This window comes from Barbus barbus, assembly GCF_936440315.1.
Source record: "Barbus barbus genome assembly, chromosome: 26".
NCBI classification, from domain to species: domain Eukaryota; kingdom Metazoa; phylum Chordata; class Actinopteri; order Cypriniformes; family Cyprinidae; genus Barbus; species Barbus barbus.
Window position 1 is genome coordinate 10005255 of NC_136754.1, and position 15703 is coordinate 10020957.

Below are 15703 nucleotides of genomic sequence, written 5' to 3' on the forward strand. Positions count from 1 at the left end.
CAATTTGTTTTTGGAAACAAGCAAAACTAATGTGGAGAGATGAATGACGTTTGAAGTAAATGAAGACACAATCGCATGCACATATGCAAATCCCATCACACACTCTTCCTCTCATATATGCATGCATGCACATTCATGTGTGCTCAAACACACACAGCAAGCTAGGTGCCACATAATTTGACAGATTTGATTATGAGGGCTGGCAGGGATTTGCTGCATAAATTAGAATAATACCAGCAAAGGTGACCTGTAACAAAACTGAATGAAGGAGCTTAAGAGCTTGCTCAACTCATCTGTGTCAATGCATGTAATGTAGGGAAAGTGCTTTAGTGCAAAGCTGTCATACTTGTTATTTGACATCTTTCTAATTAAATATTACACACAACATGGGAATGCCATTCCCTCCTTCTTGACTGCCTTATGAAGAAATTATTTCATTAAAATGTCACCTCGATAAGCATGTCTTGAACAAGACTCTAAGAACACGTAACAGTAAAAAAAATATATTTATGTCATTTTTGTAGACATTTGTAGAGTTTATGGTACATTTTTTTGTATAAGTGATAACCAGTGCTGGGTAGATTATACTTACAAATTGTAGTCTTTTCAGTTTACAAATTACATGATGACAGATGTATTCAGTAATGTAATCTAGATTATTAATTTTAAGTAGGCTTAATGTATTTTGACTACTTTTGAATTACTTTTAGACTACCTTTGACCCCAATTGTTTAGATTTAAAAGGGGTTGTTATAAAAAGCAAAGAGAAATTAAATATATTCCATTCTTTGTTATGAACATTATGAAATGCATTTAAACTTGAAACATGAATAAAATAATTCAATTTCTACATTTGAAATATTTTATTTGTTGAGCTGCATGTCAGTGACCATAAACAGTTCACAGAGAACTGTGAACATGCAAACGTGTTGTTTAATTATTGAAATATTAACATGGTATAATTGACAGTTGCTTTTGTCTCCAAATTCAAAAGCATGGACTGCCAATTAAAATTTACATGACATTTACATGGCCAGCATTGTGATTATTAAAAGCTAAACAATATGACAGACACAGTGTAATTTTAACATAAAAAAAGTAACTGTAGGAATGTAATATAATCTAATTACAGGTACTACATCTTTGGAATCTGATTACATAATCCAAATTACATGTAATCACTTACTACCCAGCACTGATGATAATGTTCAGCTTTTTAAATTCATAACAACAGTGCAGTTCCACAAAATAAAAAAAGTTATAATTACAACTATGACTTTATCTGTTATTACATGAATTAAATTAGGCTGTCTGAATCTAGTATTAGACACCAGTATCTCAGTATCGAAAGGCCAGACCCAATTAACCTGTCTTACATAAGCCCTTGTTTCATTCCCTGAGCTTTGCTGCCTGGGAGGCACATAATTCATGTCCTTCTTATATTTAACATGATCTCTAAGAGCAGCGAGACTCACAGCTCCATGAGTAAAGCTGAGAGAACTCCCTGTAGAGCAGGAGGAGGACTTTTCACATATATCTGCCTTATTTATTCATATTCTCCACCCGTTTTCTTTCTTAGCTACAGTACACCTCCTCCCACTTAAGCAATTAAGACACCCGGCAGGAGTGAGATGTAGTGATAGCGTAGTGATGAATCGTCTAACTACAAAAGGCAGGCAGTGTATGCCAAGACAGTCTAAATATTTAGAACGTGATCCCTCTTAAACTGTGCAGCTTTCAGCAGACCGATGAAACTCTAGCCAGTGTACCACATCTCTATAGAGTGCTTCAGGACAGCAGGATCAGAACAATGAAAGGCGGGGTGGTGAGAGAAGAAGAGCTATTCTGGAGCACAAAGAGATCAACTCTCTTGCTGTGTGCTGCTATGTGCCTCCTGCCTGGACAAGGAGAACACAATGCCAACTACAGGTTATGCCTGGTAACTGTTGGCACTGACAATTCTCAACATATTTTCAGCTGAATCTAAGGTCACTTTGGAGAGTTGAGGGCACGCTTTTTAAAATGACATCGTATTCGGTATAAATATCCATATAGAGTTCACATGATTATCTATAGTAAATGGCACACTTTTGACATAGTAAACATGAAACATTTACAACACATTTTACTTCTGTAATCAGATCAAACAGGATATTCAATTATCGTATTGGATTTTTATTTTACGTTTTCTACAGAATTTTGTTGGTGCAGTGGCAGTCATGTCCACCCCCACTGCATTTTAAATATGATACATTAGTAATAGCCTATCATTTGCACATATTTGAAATGTAATATTAAAATGTTCACTTTTTTTTTTTTACAATAAATTTGTGTTTAATGCCACTTTGTCACATGGTCAGTCAGTCAGTAGGCTAATGCTACTGATAACTTTCTTCAATCCGACACGGAGTCTATAAAATAATAATCATTTGCAATTCAGTGTGTCAGATGATGATTCAATTCAAATTCGTGTTTTTGAACTATTTATAAAAAGATGTTTATTAAAAGAAAAGTCTCCTAAAATATTAGCAGCAGAATTGAGCGATGTGATTGGAGGAGTGAGGATACGCAGTACGCGTGCTCCGTGATGTCAGCTGAAAAGAAAAGTTGTTTCAGTGACAGAAAAAAATAAATTTTCATTGATTAATAATACAAATATTTTGTTTTTCAGAATAATATGCATTATGAATCATGTACAATACCACAAACGTGTATTAAGTAAATAGTGTACATTTTGATTTCATGTTTGCTTAATTTTTTAAACAATTAAATGGTTATTTATAAAAGAGATGAAGACATTCAAATTCAGTCTATTAGTAGCTTCATGGTGCTTTTAATAAATATATATTTGAACATTCTGAATGTAAGCAGTGATATGAACCATTGCTCAGTTTACAGGTTGAAGTTGTTCCAAATCCTCAGCATCAGGCATCATCAAATGGCTACATAAAAAGCAGTCCAGCCATTTCTCTTACAGCATTTCATTCAAATATATTTTATACTTTTCAGCACAGTGTCAGAACATTATAAATGTATTATTACAAACTTAACACTGCAGACCTATTGATAAAATACACACAATTCTGAGTAGTTTAAAGTCATGTTTATGTTCTAAATCATGTCTATGATCTGCATCTGTCAGCAGGACCCCCAAATCTGAGCCCAGTCTATGCCCGCCCGCCCGCACACACTAACACACAACATTCACAGCAATGTTATTTCAACAGCAGGGCTCATTATATGAATGCACACATGGCTGAAGCTCATTTCTCAAGTACGAGAGCATCGGGAGAAAGCCAGCCCCAGCTCATCCTTGCCCAAGTATGACAGAGTACACGAGAAGAAAGGATGGAAGATGGAGGTATGGGGTGCGTTCCTGTGTGCCATCTGGCAGAGTACGTCCATGCTTCTGTTTATTTAAGAATCTTGTGGTAAGGGTAGAGATTGAGGGTGGAAGTGAAGGCCTGGATATCTGTGATGGAAGTGGCTGAGGCCAGTAAAGTGGAAGCAGGAAGGAAGGTAAGTTTGGAAACCTCCCCATACAACGACATCTTACTGCCTTCCTCCTCTTTCTCTCCAGCGGCTGGCTGTTCTTCACTAGGAGGGTCATTCTCTTCAACTCCATAACCAACAACCTGAAAAGAAACCATTCATCATTCAGACTGGCATCTAAAACAGTATATTCACTAAATAAAATATGAACAAACAGATGTGCATTACACAGAGGAAACTAGTTCTTTAAAAAACTGGGAATTTTTGCTAAAGCCCACAAAAGAAAGAATAAAAACCTGAAAACTGAAGGTAATACTAGTAACTGTAATAGTTAAAAAAGTTACTTAGCAGACTAATATCAGTTAAAAGGTAAGCAGATTAATTTGAATAATGGTATACTAACAATTTGATAAAACTATGAATTAATCCATTACGATTTTACAAAAAATAATCACAGCTACAGAAATATCTACTGTAATATCAAAGTTTTAAGTGAAGAAATATATATAAAGTATGCATTAAAAAAATAATATAAATGGAGAAAGATGCCAGATTTTGGTCAGCAGGGACTGGATCTACATATATTTAGGGGAATTAATTGAAGAAAATTGAGACTTACATGTACACTGAGCTTCCTTTTGCCTTCGCCCCGGTGTTCCATGAACCAGTTCACGAGTTCAGCCTTGGTCATGAGTTTCAGTGCATCAATCTGTTGTACAAGCAGAAAAATATAACTATGTCCCAGTATATTCCCACAATTCATCATTAACACATTGCTGAACTGTCAGGCTTTGCCCATGTGCAACAGGGCTTCTCACCTCTCGGCTGAGTCTGTCGAAGACGTATTGCTGCGTGACCACCTCTGTCCAGTTCCTGTCCACCTCCTCACCGAGATGGGTGTCTTCGCAACCCTTCAGTTTGACGAGAGCAGTCACCTGTGTCTTAAAAGCCTCATCACTCAAGCTGCTCATCTTTTCTCCAAAGCTCACCAGAAACTCCTCAATCTTTGTCTCCACCAGCTCAGTGCTAGAATGCAGAAAATGAGTCCAGAATGGAGAAGAGAAAAAGAGTTTTTGCACATTTAACATCACTCTGAAATATTACAGAGCTCAAATTAACAGTTTACATCATTTACAATGCGCCGAAGCCATTTTTGCAGCATGCAGCAAACTCAACCCAAAAACTAAAAGAAGTCTCTTATGCTCACCAAAACCATTTGATAAAAAAAATACACACACATTTTCAAATGTAATTTGTTAAGCTGAATTTTCATCAGCCATTACTCTAGTATTCAGTGTCACATGATCACCTGATACATTTCTTATTTTTACTAATGTTGAAAACAGTTGTGCTGCTTAATATTTCTGTAAACTGCCATACTCTTTTCAGGAACTTACTGACCCCAAATTTTTCTAATTGTGAAGATTTTTAAAAATCATTTAATAGAAACCTAATTTTTTCTACCTAAAGAAATACTTTAGAACAAAAATTTAAACTCCATTAATTTTTTAGTATATGACTTGTGGAAAGTCACAATTCCCTTATATTTATTACAGTGGTAACCCTGATATATAGCAACACAGCATTTCATAAGATAGACTTTTATAAAGCAATAAAATGTTATGCATGTTGTAAGTACGTGGATGTATTGCTAACATTTAGTGTAGGCTGTATTTCACGTCAGAAATAATAAAGACAACCAATCAGTGTAAAGTAACAACGCAATTTAGTGGAGATAGAGGTGGAGATAAAGGTTAATTATGATTTTGAAGTCAAGAGGCAGCAGCTGCAGCACATAAATCAGATAATTCTGATGCAGCAGTGAACTGCAACAAAAAAGCACAGGGAGAGAGCTTACTTGAACTTGGTGGCCTGAGTCTCCACTGTGACTGAGAATCCAAGAACACCTGATGTGTTTCTACAGGTTGGGTAGACATGATATCTGTGAAAACAGATGGAGTACAACTAATTAAAACCAGCAACTGGAGCAAGATAATGTCTTAATGTTGTCTCTGTGACACAGACTTACCCCAGTGTCTCTTTGGTTCGGAGGAAGTCAAAGCACGGCTCCTCCATGTGCATCTACAACAGGAGACAAAATGATAAAACATAAGTTGATAAAAACGGTTCATGTAATGTCGGCCAGTCTGCAGCCATAACAGCAGAACTGCACAGAAGTCTGATATTGGATTTATCTGATATAAGGCGCAGAGAGAGATAAGAATTTCTGAATAATTAGCCAATGGTTCTTATATTAAATGCTTTTTGGTGTTTCTTTAGTGAAGCTATAGTTTAATATGCAAACAAAAAAAAAAAAAAAAAGAAAAAAAAAAAAGACAACACCGGTTATAGACATTTGTAGCTCCAAAAGCTGTTATCAGCAGCGATTCACCAGCAAAAATAAATAAAGCGTTGAACCTTTAGAACAGCACATTACACTTTACAATGAGAGCCAGCTCAACCTTTCAGAGTGTTTTAAAGTAACTGCTGAGAAAGACAGAGAACTGGACAGCATCCAAAGTCAGTCTTCAGTATAAAGTAAAGTGGATGAGTTGAGCTTATGGCCATGCAGATGTGTGTGCTCAGCGCCCTAGAGAGCAATAACTGAGAACTTCTTTTGAATCTGGCAAGAGGGACTGGCTTTATTGCTTAAAAAACCCTGGGGCAGCTGTTCTTATACTTTTTATACATACATAAAGTTACAGTAATGTTTACTGTAAGCGATAGCTTTCATTATGTAGTCAGCAGCCAAAACTCATACTCACCACTAATAGCTCCATAAGAGTGTGCTCACGTAGGTTCTTAGGACCGGACTATCAAAAGAAATACCAAAAGAATATTAGGGACAACCATTGATATTTTATTTGTTGCAATATATAAAAAAGTAAATATGCCTATATGTCTGATCTAATCCAATAAAGAAGTTTTACCTGGTAATACACAGTGACCTCAGAGTTTGCATCTCCCTTGTTGAGAGACTTCACTTTGCAGAGATGATGCTTCTGAGGAAGCTCTACCACTCTGAAGAGAACAGGGACCTCTACTGACAGCTTCTTGAATTGCAATTTGCTGAAAGTGTGGAAAGAAAAAAAAGTGCTATCTTATTCGGTTTATAAAAAAATTGTGGTAGTGCTACACAAAATAAACTGGTGAAAAAAGTACTTACTTTGCAACATACTGCAAAAATCCCATGGATTCCTACAGATAAAAAAAAAAAATCTGTTTCATAATAGAACAACTGCAGTTATACACAGTACAATTAAAGCTTTTTACTTGTAGAAGTATTACATAATTTTATAACAATCCAAGTATACATCAATACACAGTAAGCTCTATCAGCAGCATTTGTGGGATATTTTGAATCTGGAATGTTCGCAGTGCATGTATAAAACGTGTGAAAACTCACAGTGCTAGTGAAGTTTCCCTGCACTAGTCCTTCAGCATATAGCTCTGACTTGAAGCTGCCCACAAAATCCATGAGCTCATGCACACTGAGCCCATCCAGCACAGCCTGGTACTTCTGAATGGTCGACCAGCGAGAGTGCTCTAGAATCAGAAGCCTCACATCTCTGAGACGACACATATGGACAGACAGAGAGCAATGAGTGGAAGATCATGCATTTTTTTTCATTGAAAAGATATATATATATATATATATATAGCAATAGTTATATAGACACTGGCATATGGGACTGCGGGGGTTGAGGAAGGACCCATCATGGTGTTCCAAGCTAATTATATTATGCTTCATTTTGCCTTTTCTAGTGCAGTTTTGATACTAAATCGCTGAAGAAGCGGCATCAACGTGCCATACGCTACCAATCAATAGTTTGAGGTCAGTAAATTTTTCTTATCTGGGTAATTTAATTTACACTTTTATTCAGCAAGGATGAAGGACAAAAGTTAAAATAGTCACGATTACGACATGAAATATTTAGCAGCAGCTGTTTCTTGAGCACCAAATCAGCATTTTAGAATGATTTCTGAAGGATCATGTGACACTGAAGACTGGAGTAATGACTGCTGAAAATTCAACTTTGCCATCACAGGAATAAATTTTAAAGTACATTATATTAAGTAACAGTTCTTTTAAATTATACTAATATTTTACACTGTTATTGTATTTCTCTGTATTTTTAAATGCAGCCTTGGTGAGCAAAGACTTCTTTCAAAACCATTTTAAAAATGATCTTACTGACCTCAAACCTATGGAAGGTAGTGTATATACTTGTATTTGCCCAGATGTTTTAAGGTGGCATAAGTGTATTCATACAAAACACTCTAAAAATGGACTTGAATTAGTCAATCTGATTTGTATTTTCTAAATTAAAGAAAACTTTTTTTTTTTTTTAATATAAAAAAAAATTGATGAGTGCTTGTGTATGATGTTGCTACAGATATATATGTAAAGGCAAATGTAAAGACACACTTTCCAAGCTTCTCAGGCTTGATGAGGATGTTAAAGTAGGTTTTCTTTAGCTGCTCTGCAAACATGCTGAATACATCAGGAGCGGCGGAGAAATCAGCGAGATAATCCACAATCAGGTTGAACAGCAACTGCAAAAAATATTAAAAATATAAATAAATAAAAAAAGACACCAATTTCTTCATATAATCTGATTTGTGCCTGATAATTACCGGTAGTTTGTGGTTGAAGCCCTTGACCTTGATGACAAGACCATGCTCTCCTGCAACCAATTTATATTCTAGCTGGGCCACATCAGCCTCGTAGGCCGGCTCCGCCAAGTTATGCACCAGGATATTCACAAACAGGTCAAAAAGCACCAGGCTAAGTGGAGGTGAGAAGAGAGGACAAAAAGAGAAAGTCAGATGGAAAGGTAAATGGATGAGCAGGAATAGAAACTAGAGATAGTGATTCCCAAGACCTGAGCAGACACACTAATGACTAGATGGGGTTTCCATGGCTACATCATTTACAAGATCTGCTCGAATGACTGTAGGTTTTCACATGATCTTCAGCTTACTTTTTTGGAGACTTCTGAACCACAGGTGATATGAGGTGGAACCGCACGTACGCTGTAGGAAGAGAGAGAAAACGTAAGTGTGCGCTGGGTAATTTAGCACAGAGGTTCGGTACTTCCCACTCAATCTATTTTGCTATTGGACATCGGAGACATGATATATTGAGTGTAGAGACAAATACAACGACACCTTTGGGGATCTTGAACTTGTTGTCCTTCTTATACCACAAACACCCTCTGTCATTGTTCATTATTCTGACAGGGTACTCTGTGTCTGGACAGTCCGAGGTTTTGAGGGCGAAATCGGTGGCTGGAGGTGAAAAGAGACAAGAACAATTGCAAATGGTCTTGAAACAGGCTACAGATACAGTACATAGCAACAACATTAAAAGACGTCAACTGAAGACACCCACCGATGAACTTATTTTCAGCAGGCAGGTGAAGGCTTGGGTTTAAATCAAAATCTCCTGCCCAAAGCTCTCTCCAGTGCTGCTGTATGTCTGTTTTGAAAAAAATAAAACAGGGTTCAAACAAGTGCTTGTGTCTCCAGAGCTGCACAATATAGAGGAACAATGCTTAATGCGATTTCTTGCATAATGTGAGATAAACCTACGATTAATTAAGAATAAATTTAAAGTAGATTTGAAACCAGGATATAATCTCATTTAATAAACATGTCACCCTGAGAAAAAGCATTTCAAAATTCTCAACTTTTTTTAACTCGAGCAATAGGCAGAAACTGCTTGTTGTGCTTGGAATTAAGATTTATTTATCTTTTGAGTAACCACCCTCAGTCTACTAGTATAGCTAATATCAGCTATCATTTCCTTCAGTTATCATGTTCAAAACCAAAATATTCCCACACAACCAAAGTATGTCTTAATTTTGGCATCAGATATCCTTCTATTGCTGCAGTGGCTACACTGACTCATTAGCTAGAGCAAGTTCTCCACTTTAAACTGGCACCACTGCTGTGCGTTTTGAATTTATTCGTTTATTAAATATATTATTGTGGGATTGAAACCCTTGAGAAATTCTTATTAAAATAAGTAAATCCGCAATTTTATAATTCAACACTGGCTTCTGAGTTTTATTTCCAGAGTAATCTAATACGGACACAGATTCTAAGACACTAATGTTTAACTTCTGATCCTGAATATTGTATTTTTTTAAACTGAAAGTAGGGCGCTAAAATAAAAAATAAAATGTACAAACCCTCTAGACTGTACTGGGTCCCAAACCATTTTTCCCTGAGTGGGCACTGGCCTTCATGCTCTGGAGACAAAAGGAGCAAGTTGGCCTTCTCTGCTGTAAGGAGGTTTAGTGCAGCAGAGATCATCTAAGAGAAAAAAACAAAATTAATGTATTTTCACACAAATGTGCACCCATATTTTTCAAAACCTGTAATACATCAAAATCAGTGCTGCATGTGATGGGCAACTACCTCCGGTTTGAACTCAAACATTAGTTGGTCTCCTGTTAAGAAGTCCTCTTTTGGGAACAGCTGCATGTTTTCACAGATATCCTCCACATATTCAATAGGATCAGTCTGTAAAAGCATCACTGTGAGTGCAGTGTCTACAAACAAATACTCATCCATCTCTTTTTAAATTGCGTCTAAAAGCCAGAAATACTCCATTGTTGGTGAGAAACAGCTAAGCGCTCATAGGCTGATAAATAACCTTACCTGCTCCTGATAGTGGAATTCATTGGCCTCAATCTTTTGAATTTCTTCATATATTCTGCCAAAGAGAAGCAAACTTTTTATGATATCTTTCAAGCTACATTATTAAATGTAGTGTGAGTATAAGTTCTGCAATGATCCTCCTCAAAATAAACACTTCACGTGAAGGGCCTACCTCTGTTGGGGCCCAAGGGTCTGAAGCATTTTCAAGTACTGGAAGACCAGATGAGCAACCTGAATGAAGAAAACCATCCAAATGACCATGGATGCATTCATTCTCAGTTGGATTAAACTTTATAGCAATCATGTCTGTTATAATTTAGGATGGAAAAGGAGTGTGTTTGCGCCTCAGAGGCTTTGTAATCCTATTTTACACACATTTAGCAAAGCTGTTAGTTTCTCAGCTTCCCCCACATTTCTATAATGACATTAAGTGTGAAAACAATATTATATCTTAAGGATGCTTGTAAATGTAGGGTATAATTTTGACATGCACTTGTAGTGTAGGATCACATAAATGTAAAACAAAGCAATGTCTAGACTGGTGACCCTTGCAGACCTCATAGAAGTTCTGGAAGCCCTCATCAGTCAGAGTGATGGAGATACTAAATATTGAATAGGTGGAGTTCTGATCAAAACCGGTTTCACTGTTTCCTCCAAACAAAGCCAGAGCCCAGCACCTAGACAGAGAGAAAGAGATTCAATTTCACAGTTTCTGGGGTTAATGCAAAATTTATGCAGCATGTTCAGACTAGTTACAGTGAAAGTAGAACCACCTTGTCATTTATTAAAAACCAAATCATAAGAGAAAGGACTTACTTCCTCCTAAGCATGGACAGAATACTTCCAGTTCCTTCATGGCCAATCAGCCAAGCAATGTAATGCAGAGGCTTTACCCTGAGGACCAACATAAAGAGCTTTGGTTAAGCATCATATTATAAAAGATAATATTGGCATTTCAATAAATACCAACAAAATCAATACGTTAATTCCCAGTGAAATGGCCATCTGTGACATATTGGGGTGGGACATATCAAAGATGTGGATATATTGTATACTGTAGATGCGTTTTTAACAGCACTTTTGAAAGCTGTTTTTTGAACCCATCTCAGTAAAAATGACTGAACCTTATTGTGGATCACTTATTTATTTATTTTTTATTAAAAAAAGGGCCACACAGAGCGCCATCATGATTGGTTTACCTGTAGTGCTTCTCTTGAGGGGGTAGAGCCCATGTGATGGTGAGGGCATGTACTTTTCTAACAGGCACCACTGCAACAAACAACAAACAAAACATTAATAGTGAGTTCTAGAGTTTTGTTAAACCTCATTTGAGCATTAATTCTACGGCATACCTCTGTAAAGTTTGTTGAATGCAGGTGTTTCAAAGGGGCTCAACTGGTCTGAAAAATCAGGTTTCGGCTGTCCACTGAATAGCATTGAGAAACTTTTTAAACATTTATACTATCACATTTTACAGATATTCAAATAGGGCTTTGGTTGAGCTTACTTGTTGGGTACCTGACTGAAGATTTCTCTAACCCATTCCTCAAGGGTGTCAAGACTCTCTGTGAATGTTGGAGCAGAAGAGATTTTAGGATAATTTTCTATTAGAAATTCCATATCCAAGTTGAATCCTGCATACAGTACCTACCTTTAGACTGCACAGATAAGGTCATATAGTGGGCAGAGTAGTATCTCTTCCAAAACTCACGGAGCCGCTGGTAAACATTGATATTCTTTTCCTTAGGCTCAGTCTTCAGGGTCTGTGCATTTCCTTAAATACAATCCAAAGACCATCAAAAAAAAGCAACTTTAGAATAAACCTAGGAGCTACTCTAAAACATGCTTTTAACATGTTTGACTTACCCCAGCAGAACTTGCTCATGGGGTGGTTGGGCTTTGCTAGGCTGCCAAAGAGCATTTCCTTACGATGAGAGTCTGAAGGCTTAGCAAGCTGATATTCTGTGGCAAACAAAAAACACCAGACTGTTAAACTGCACAGTTGAGCTATCAACATTATTTTTAATCTATAATATAAATGCTTTACTCACCACTGTCCACAGCCTCAACCTCTCGGTCAATGGCGTCTTCAATCATAAGAGGACAGATGAAAAACTGAGCCCATCTGAGATAACATAAAAAAGACAATCACATTATTTTAAAGGTTACCTACAACCAAAGGTTAAAACATATAAATAATTGTATTTGCTTTTATTTCAATGCTTTTGGTTAGAAAAATATGCAAAAAACAAAAAGAGGCCATCAGGATAAGAACTGCTGTAATGTGATAAGATCTCATCTTTTAGAGCTGCTTCACCTGTCAAGGGCTTCTTTGAAGCGTTTTCTCTGGACGTCGAATTGGAAAATGGTTCTCTCACAATCAGTGGAAGCATTATCACTGCCGCCATGCTTTTTAAGGAATGCATCAAAGCCATTTTCAGAAGGGTACTTTTCGCTGCCCATGAACACCACTGGGAAGCAGAGAGATATGTTTGAGTTAAACATTATCACTGAAAATAAAGCATTATTGAATACAGTAATGGCAAAACAACTGCATTTGTCACTTACTGTGTTCCAGGAAGTGTGCAAGGCCAGGCAGGTCATTAGGGTCACTAAAACTCCCTACGCCAATACAAAGGGCCGCTGCAGACTAATTTCAGAAAAAGAAATTAAAAATTAAACTGCACTAAAATACAAATACTGAAACACACTTTAGCTGATATTTTTATGAAATGGCCTATTTAATTTCATATTATTGTTCATAACTGATAAAATAGCTTTGAATTACTTTGTCTAAGAAAAACACTACAAACTAAGATGAGTCATTTTAAATGCTACAAGTGAATTTAGGCATCAAAACATTATAATGTACAGTAATATGAAATGGATATTCATTGAGATTTGCTAAATATTACATGTACCATTGCCATTAAATTAAAATGTTGTAAATCTAAAAAATAAATCCATAATGAAATATCCAATCCGGATAAAGATAACTTAACACACACACAAATCTGTGATATCAGCTGATATAGCATGCATTCTTCAAGTTACAATGAAACAAGTAGTGACAGATCCGAATGATTATTAAAAAAGAAAAAAAAAAGTACAGTGGGGACTATCCATCAGTTGTTGTCTGGATGACCTGAATGAGAGTTTCAGTTGATTGTAAGAAAGGGGCACATTAAATGATTGGAGAAGTAATTTCACAGGAATAGCAGATTATGATGGTTTGAAAAAGAGGTGAGGTAAAAAAGTGCTTTAATATATAGGTTTAAACAAAAAAAAGCAACCAGTATCAGAGTCTGAATCCCTAGACAACAAAACACAAACCTGTTTTTCAGATCCCTTTTTCTTCTTCCTGTCACTGTCCTCGTCAAGCTCCTCAAAGTCACTGTCTTGACTGTCCCCTTCTTCTTGAGATTCCTCGTCCGTTCCTTCCCCTGAGTCTCCCTCCTCTTCCTCTCCCACTGCTTCCTCCTCCTCTTCTGAATCTTCATCATCCTCATCTTCAGCGTTCCCATCTAAACCACTCAGATCAGAGATCAGGAGAGCCCTCAGTCCGTTACTCAGCTCAATGTATCTGTTTAAAAACCAAAAAAATCTGTTAGCTGGGTTCAATCATCAGCACTTGCATGCAGTGTTGTGTTACACACTCAAGAGATGCAACCAGAGCTTGTGTTTTACTTGTGTGATCTCATATTTCTGTTAACTCCCTGGCCTTAAGTGCCAACATACTGTATCATTCATAATGTAAAATGATCTTTTAAAAGGATTCATCTGTTACTTTAAGAATAAGACAGATGCTGACCAATAGTACCTAGTTATCACAGTTTAAAATCTGTACATGTGGACTTGTATACCTGTATTGTTTGGGGTCACTGGGAGATTTAATAATTTGAGGGTCTCCTTGGTTGTCATCTCCACTACTGTACCCTGGAGGTGCGTCGGGGTCTCTGAGTGCTTCTCCCCGGTCTGGACCAGCAGACTGAGCAGCACTGCTGGCTGCAGCACTTTTGAACTTGTTTGTCTGGGGCATCTTGAGCAATGATGCTACTTTAGAACTGGAGTTGAGCTACAAAACAGGGGAAACGCACGCGCAGCCTTGAACAGAGCAATACTGACTTTATCAGTCTAAACAAAACAATACTCATATTAGAAACATGGTGACCTTAAAAATAAATACATTATGCAATCTACCCTGAATAACATAATGAGTCTGATCTGGTAAGGGAATATTTTAACTTCAGAAACATATTTTGACAATGTAAATTTGTATCATCACCACTGTGCTACAATGAAGCTAATCTGCTACATAGTGACACAATTTAATATAAACCAAAAACGCCTGGATCGCTTGCTATGGATAACAAACAGGATTAGCTAATTTATCTAAAACATGATATGCCCAAGTGCGATCAGTCCTTCACATTATTTCACAAAGTTAGCCAAGTTTCATCGCATTCTCATACCTGCTATCCTGATGATGGGTCAGCCTAACCTTACAGCACTCAGCCTGTCACTGGTAGGGTGCGTCAATGCAACAAGAAGAGTTGTGATTCGTTAGAGGTCATAGGCAGAGTAAAACGCTACTCTCTGATTGGCCAAAATTCTTGCTAAGGTAAATAGATGCATGATGCTGTTTTATCTGTATCAGCAATTCATACATTTACATTGTGGACCGTTTACTAAATTAGCGGTTAAATTATGTAATGACATCATGTCTATATTACCTGTCTGTCTTTTAGTAAAAAGACTATATATATTTTATTTAAGAGTTACTTATAAGCGTGTTTACATCGACAGTGATTTTGGAATTGATCCAAGATTAATCATCCAGAAGAAAATGATGTACAGGATTGGTAAAACATTTACAAAGTATATGACTGAAGATGCTTTCATGGCAACTTAAATATACACCTTTCCTTATTAATATACATACATTTTAACCTTATTTTTTGACAGTAAGACAAGTTTATGGACATGTTAGGCTACACCAGCCACCCAAACACATTTATGACTTCATATGGCCTTTAAAAGAGCTGTAATGATCCACCAACATATAATATGCCACCAACATATTTGTCAAGTCATTATTAAAGTTTTACATGTACTATATAATAGCCAGAATTTATTTATATTTTGTAAATTTATTTAACATTTAGAGAGAAAAAAAAGTTAGCATATATCAAACATTTATTTTTTATTAGATTTTGTTTTGTATCTTATTTGGTACACCAGGTTTTTATGGCTCATACAGTATAATATGGAGCTCACACAAAAATTTAGCAATTTTACTCGATGTTGTTATTTACACGGCCAAAAAGTAAGAAGAAATTCAGATGAAAAACTTCTCTAATGTATATCAAAATTAGATTTTTTTAAATAACTAAACAGGCTGCTACCATAAAGAATCTTGAACAACTAATCTCAGGAAATGTGATTACATACCTCAGATATTTCTGGCTATTTAGTCATTTAGAACGAGGCTATTTATTTTAATTGGCTTCATTATATCTTAGATTGCTAACCAGCCTATATT

General features: G+C 36.5%; 1 protein-coding gene across 1 annotated transcript; it reads right to left on the reverse strand.

The window, feature by feature from the left end:
* Positions 1-2806: 2806 nt before the first annotated feature.
* Positions 2807-14685, reverse strand: LOC306845831 (nardilysin-like). The gene is made up of 31 exons (XM_079378807.1): positions 14634-14685; positions 14025-14236; positions 13495-13744; positions 12730-12811; positions 12479-12632; positions 12213-12286; positions 12028-12123; positions 11813-11935; positions 11669-11726; positions 11514-11587; positions 11361-11430; positions 10978-11055; positions 10718-10838; positions 10334-10392; positions 10162-10216; positions 9919-10023; positions 9690-9813; positions 8888-8974; positions 8665-8784; positions 8478-8529; positions 8131-8281; positions 7922-8049; positions 6899-7061; positions 6659-6690; positions 6423-6561; positions 6258-6305; positions 5522-5574; positions 5351-5434; positions 4311-4518; positions 4112-4201; positions 2807-3635 (listed from the first exon to the last, which is right to left on the reverse strand). Exons 2-31 carry the CDS (start codon positions 14198-14200, stop codon positions 3414-3416), a joined length of 3276 nt encoding a protein of 1091 aa, XP_079234933.1. The 5' UTR covers positions 14201-14236; positions 14634-14685; the 3' UTR covers positions 2807-3413.
* Between the last annotated feature and the right edge of the window lie 1018 nt (positions 14686-15703).

What these genes read in the sequence shown, in the direction of transcription:
- LOC306845831 (XM_079378807.1), bottom strand. Translation starts at nt 14,200, where the DNA reads ATGCCCCAGACAAACAAGTTCAAAAGTGCTGCAGCCAGCAGTGCTGCT. An exon ending in GGTTGAGGCTGTGGACAGTG is followed by an intron (nt 12,124 to 12,212) that starts GTGAGTAAAGCA and finishes TGTTTGCCACAG; the next exon opens with AATATCAGCTTGCTAAGCCT. An exon ending in TCGACAGACTCAGCCGAGAG is followed by an intron (nt 4,202 to 4,310) that starts GTGAGAAGCCCT and finishes CTTGTACAACAG; the next exon opens with ATTGATGCACTGAAACTCAT.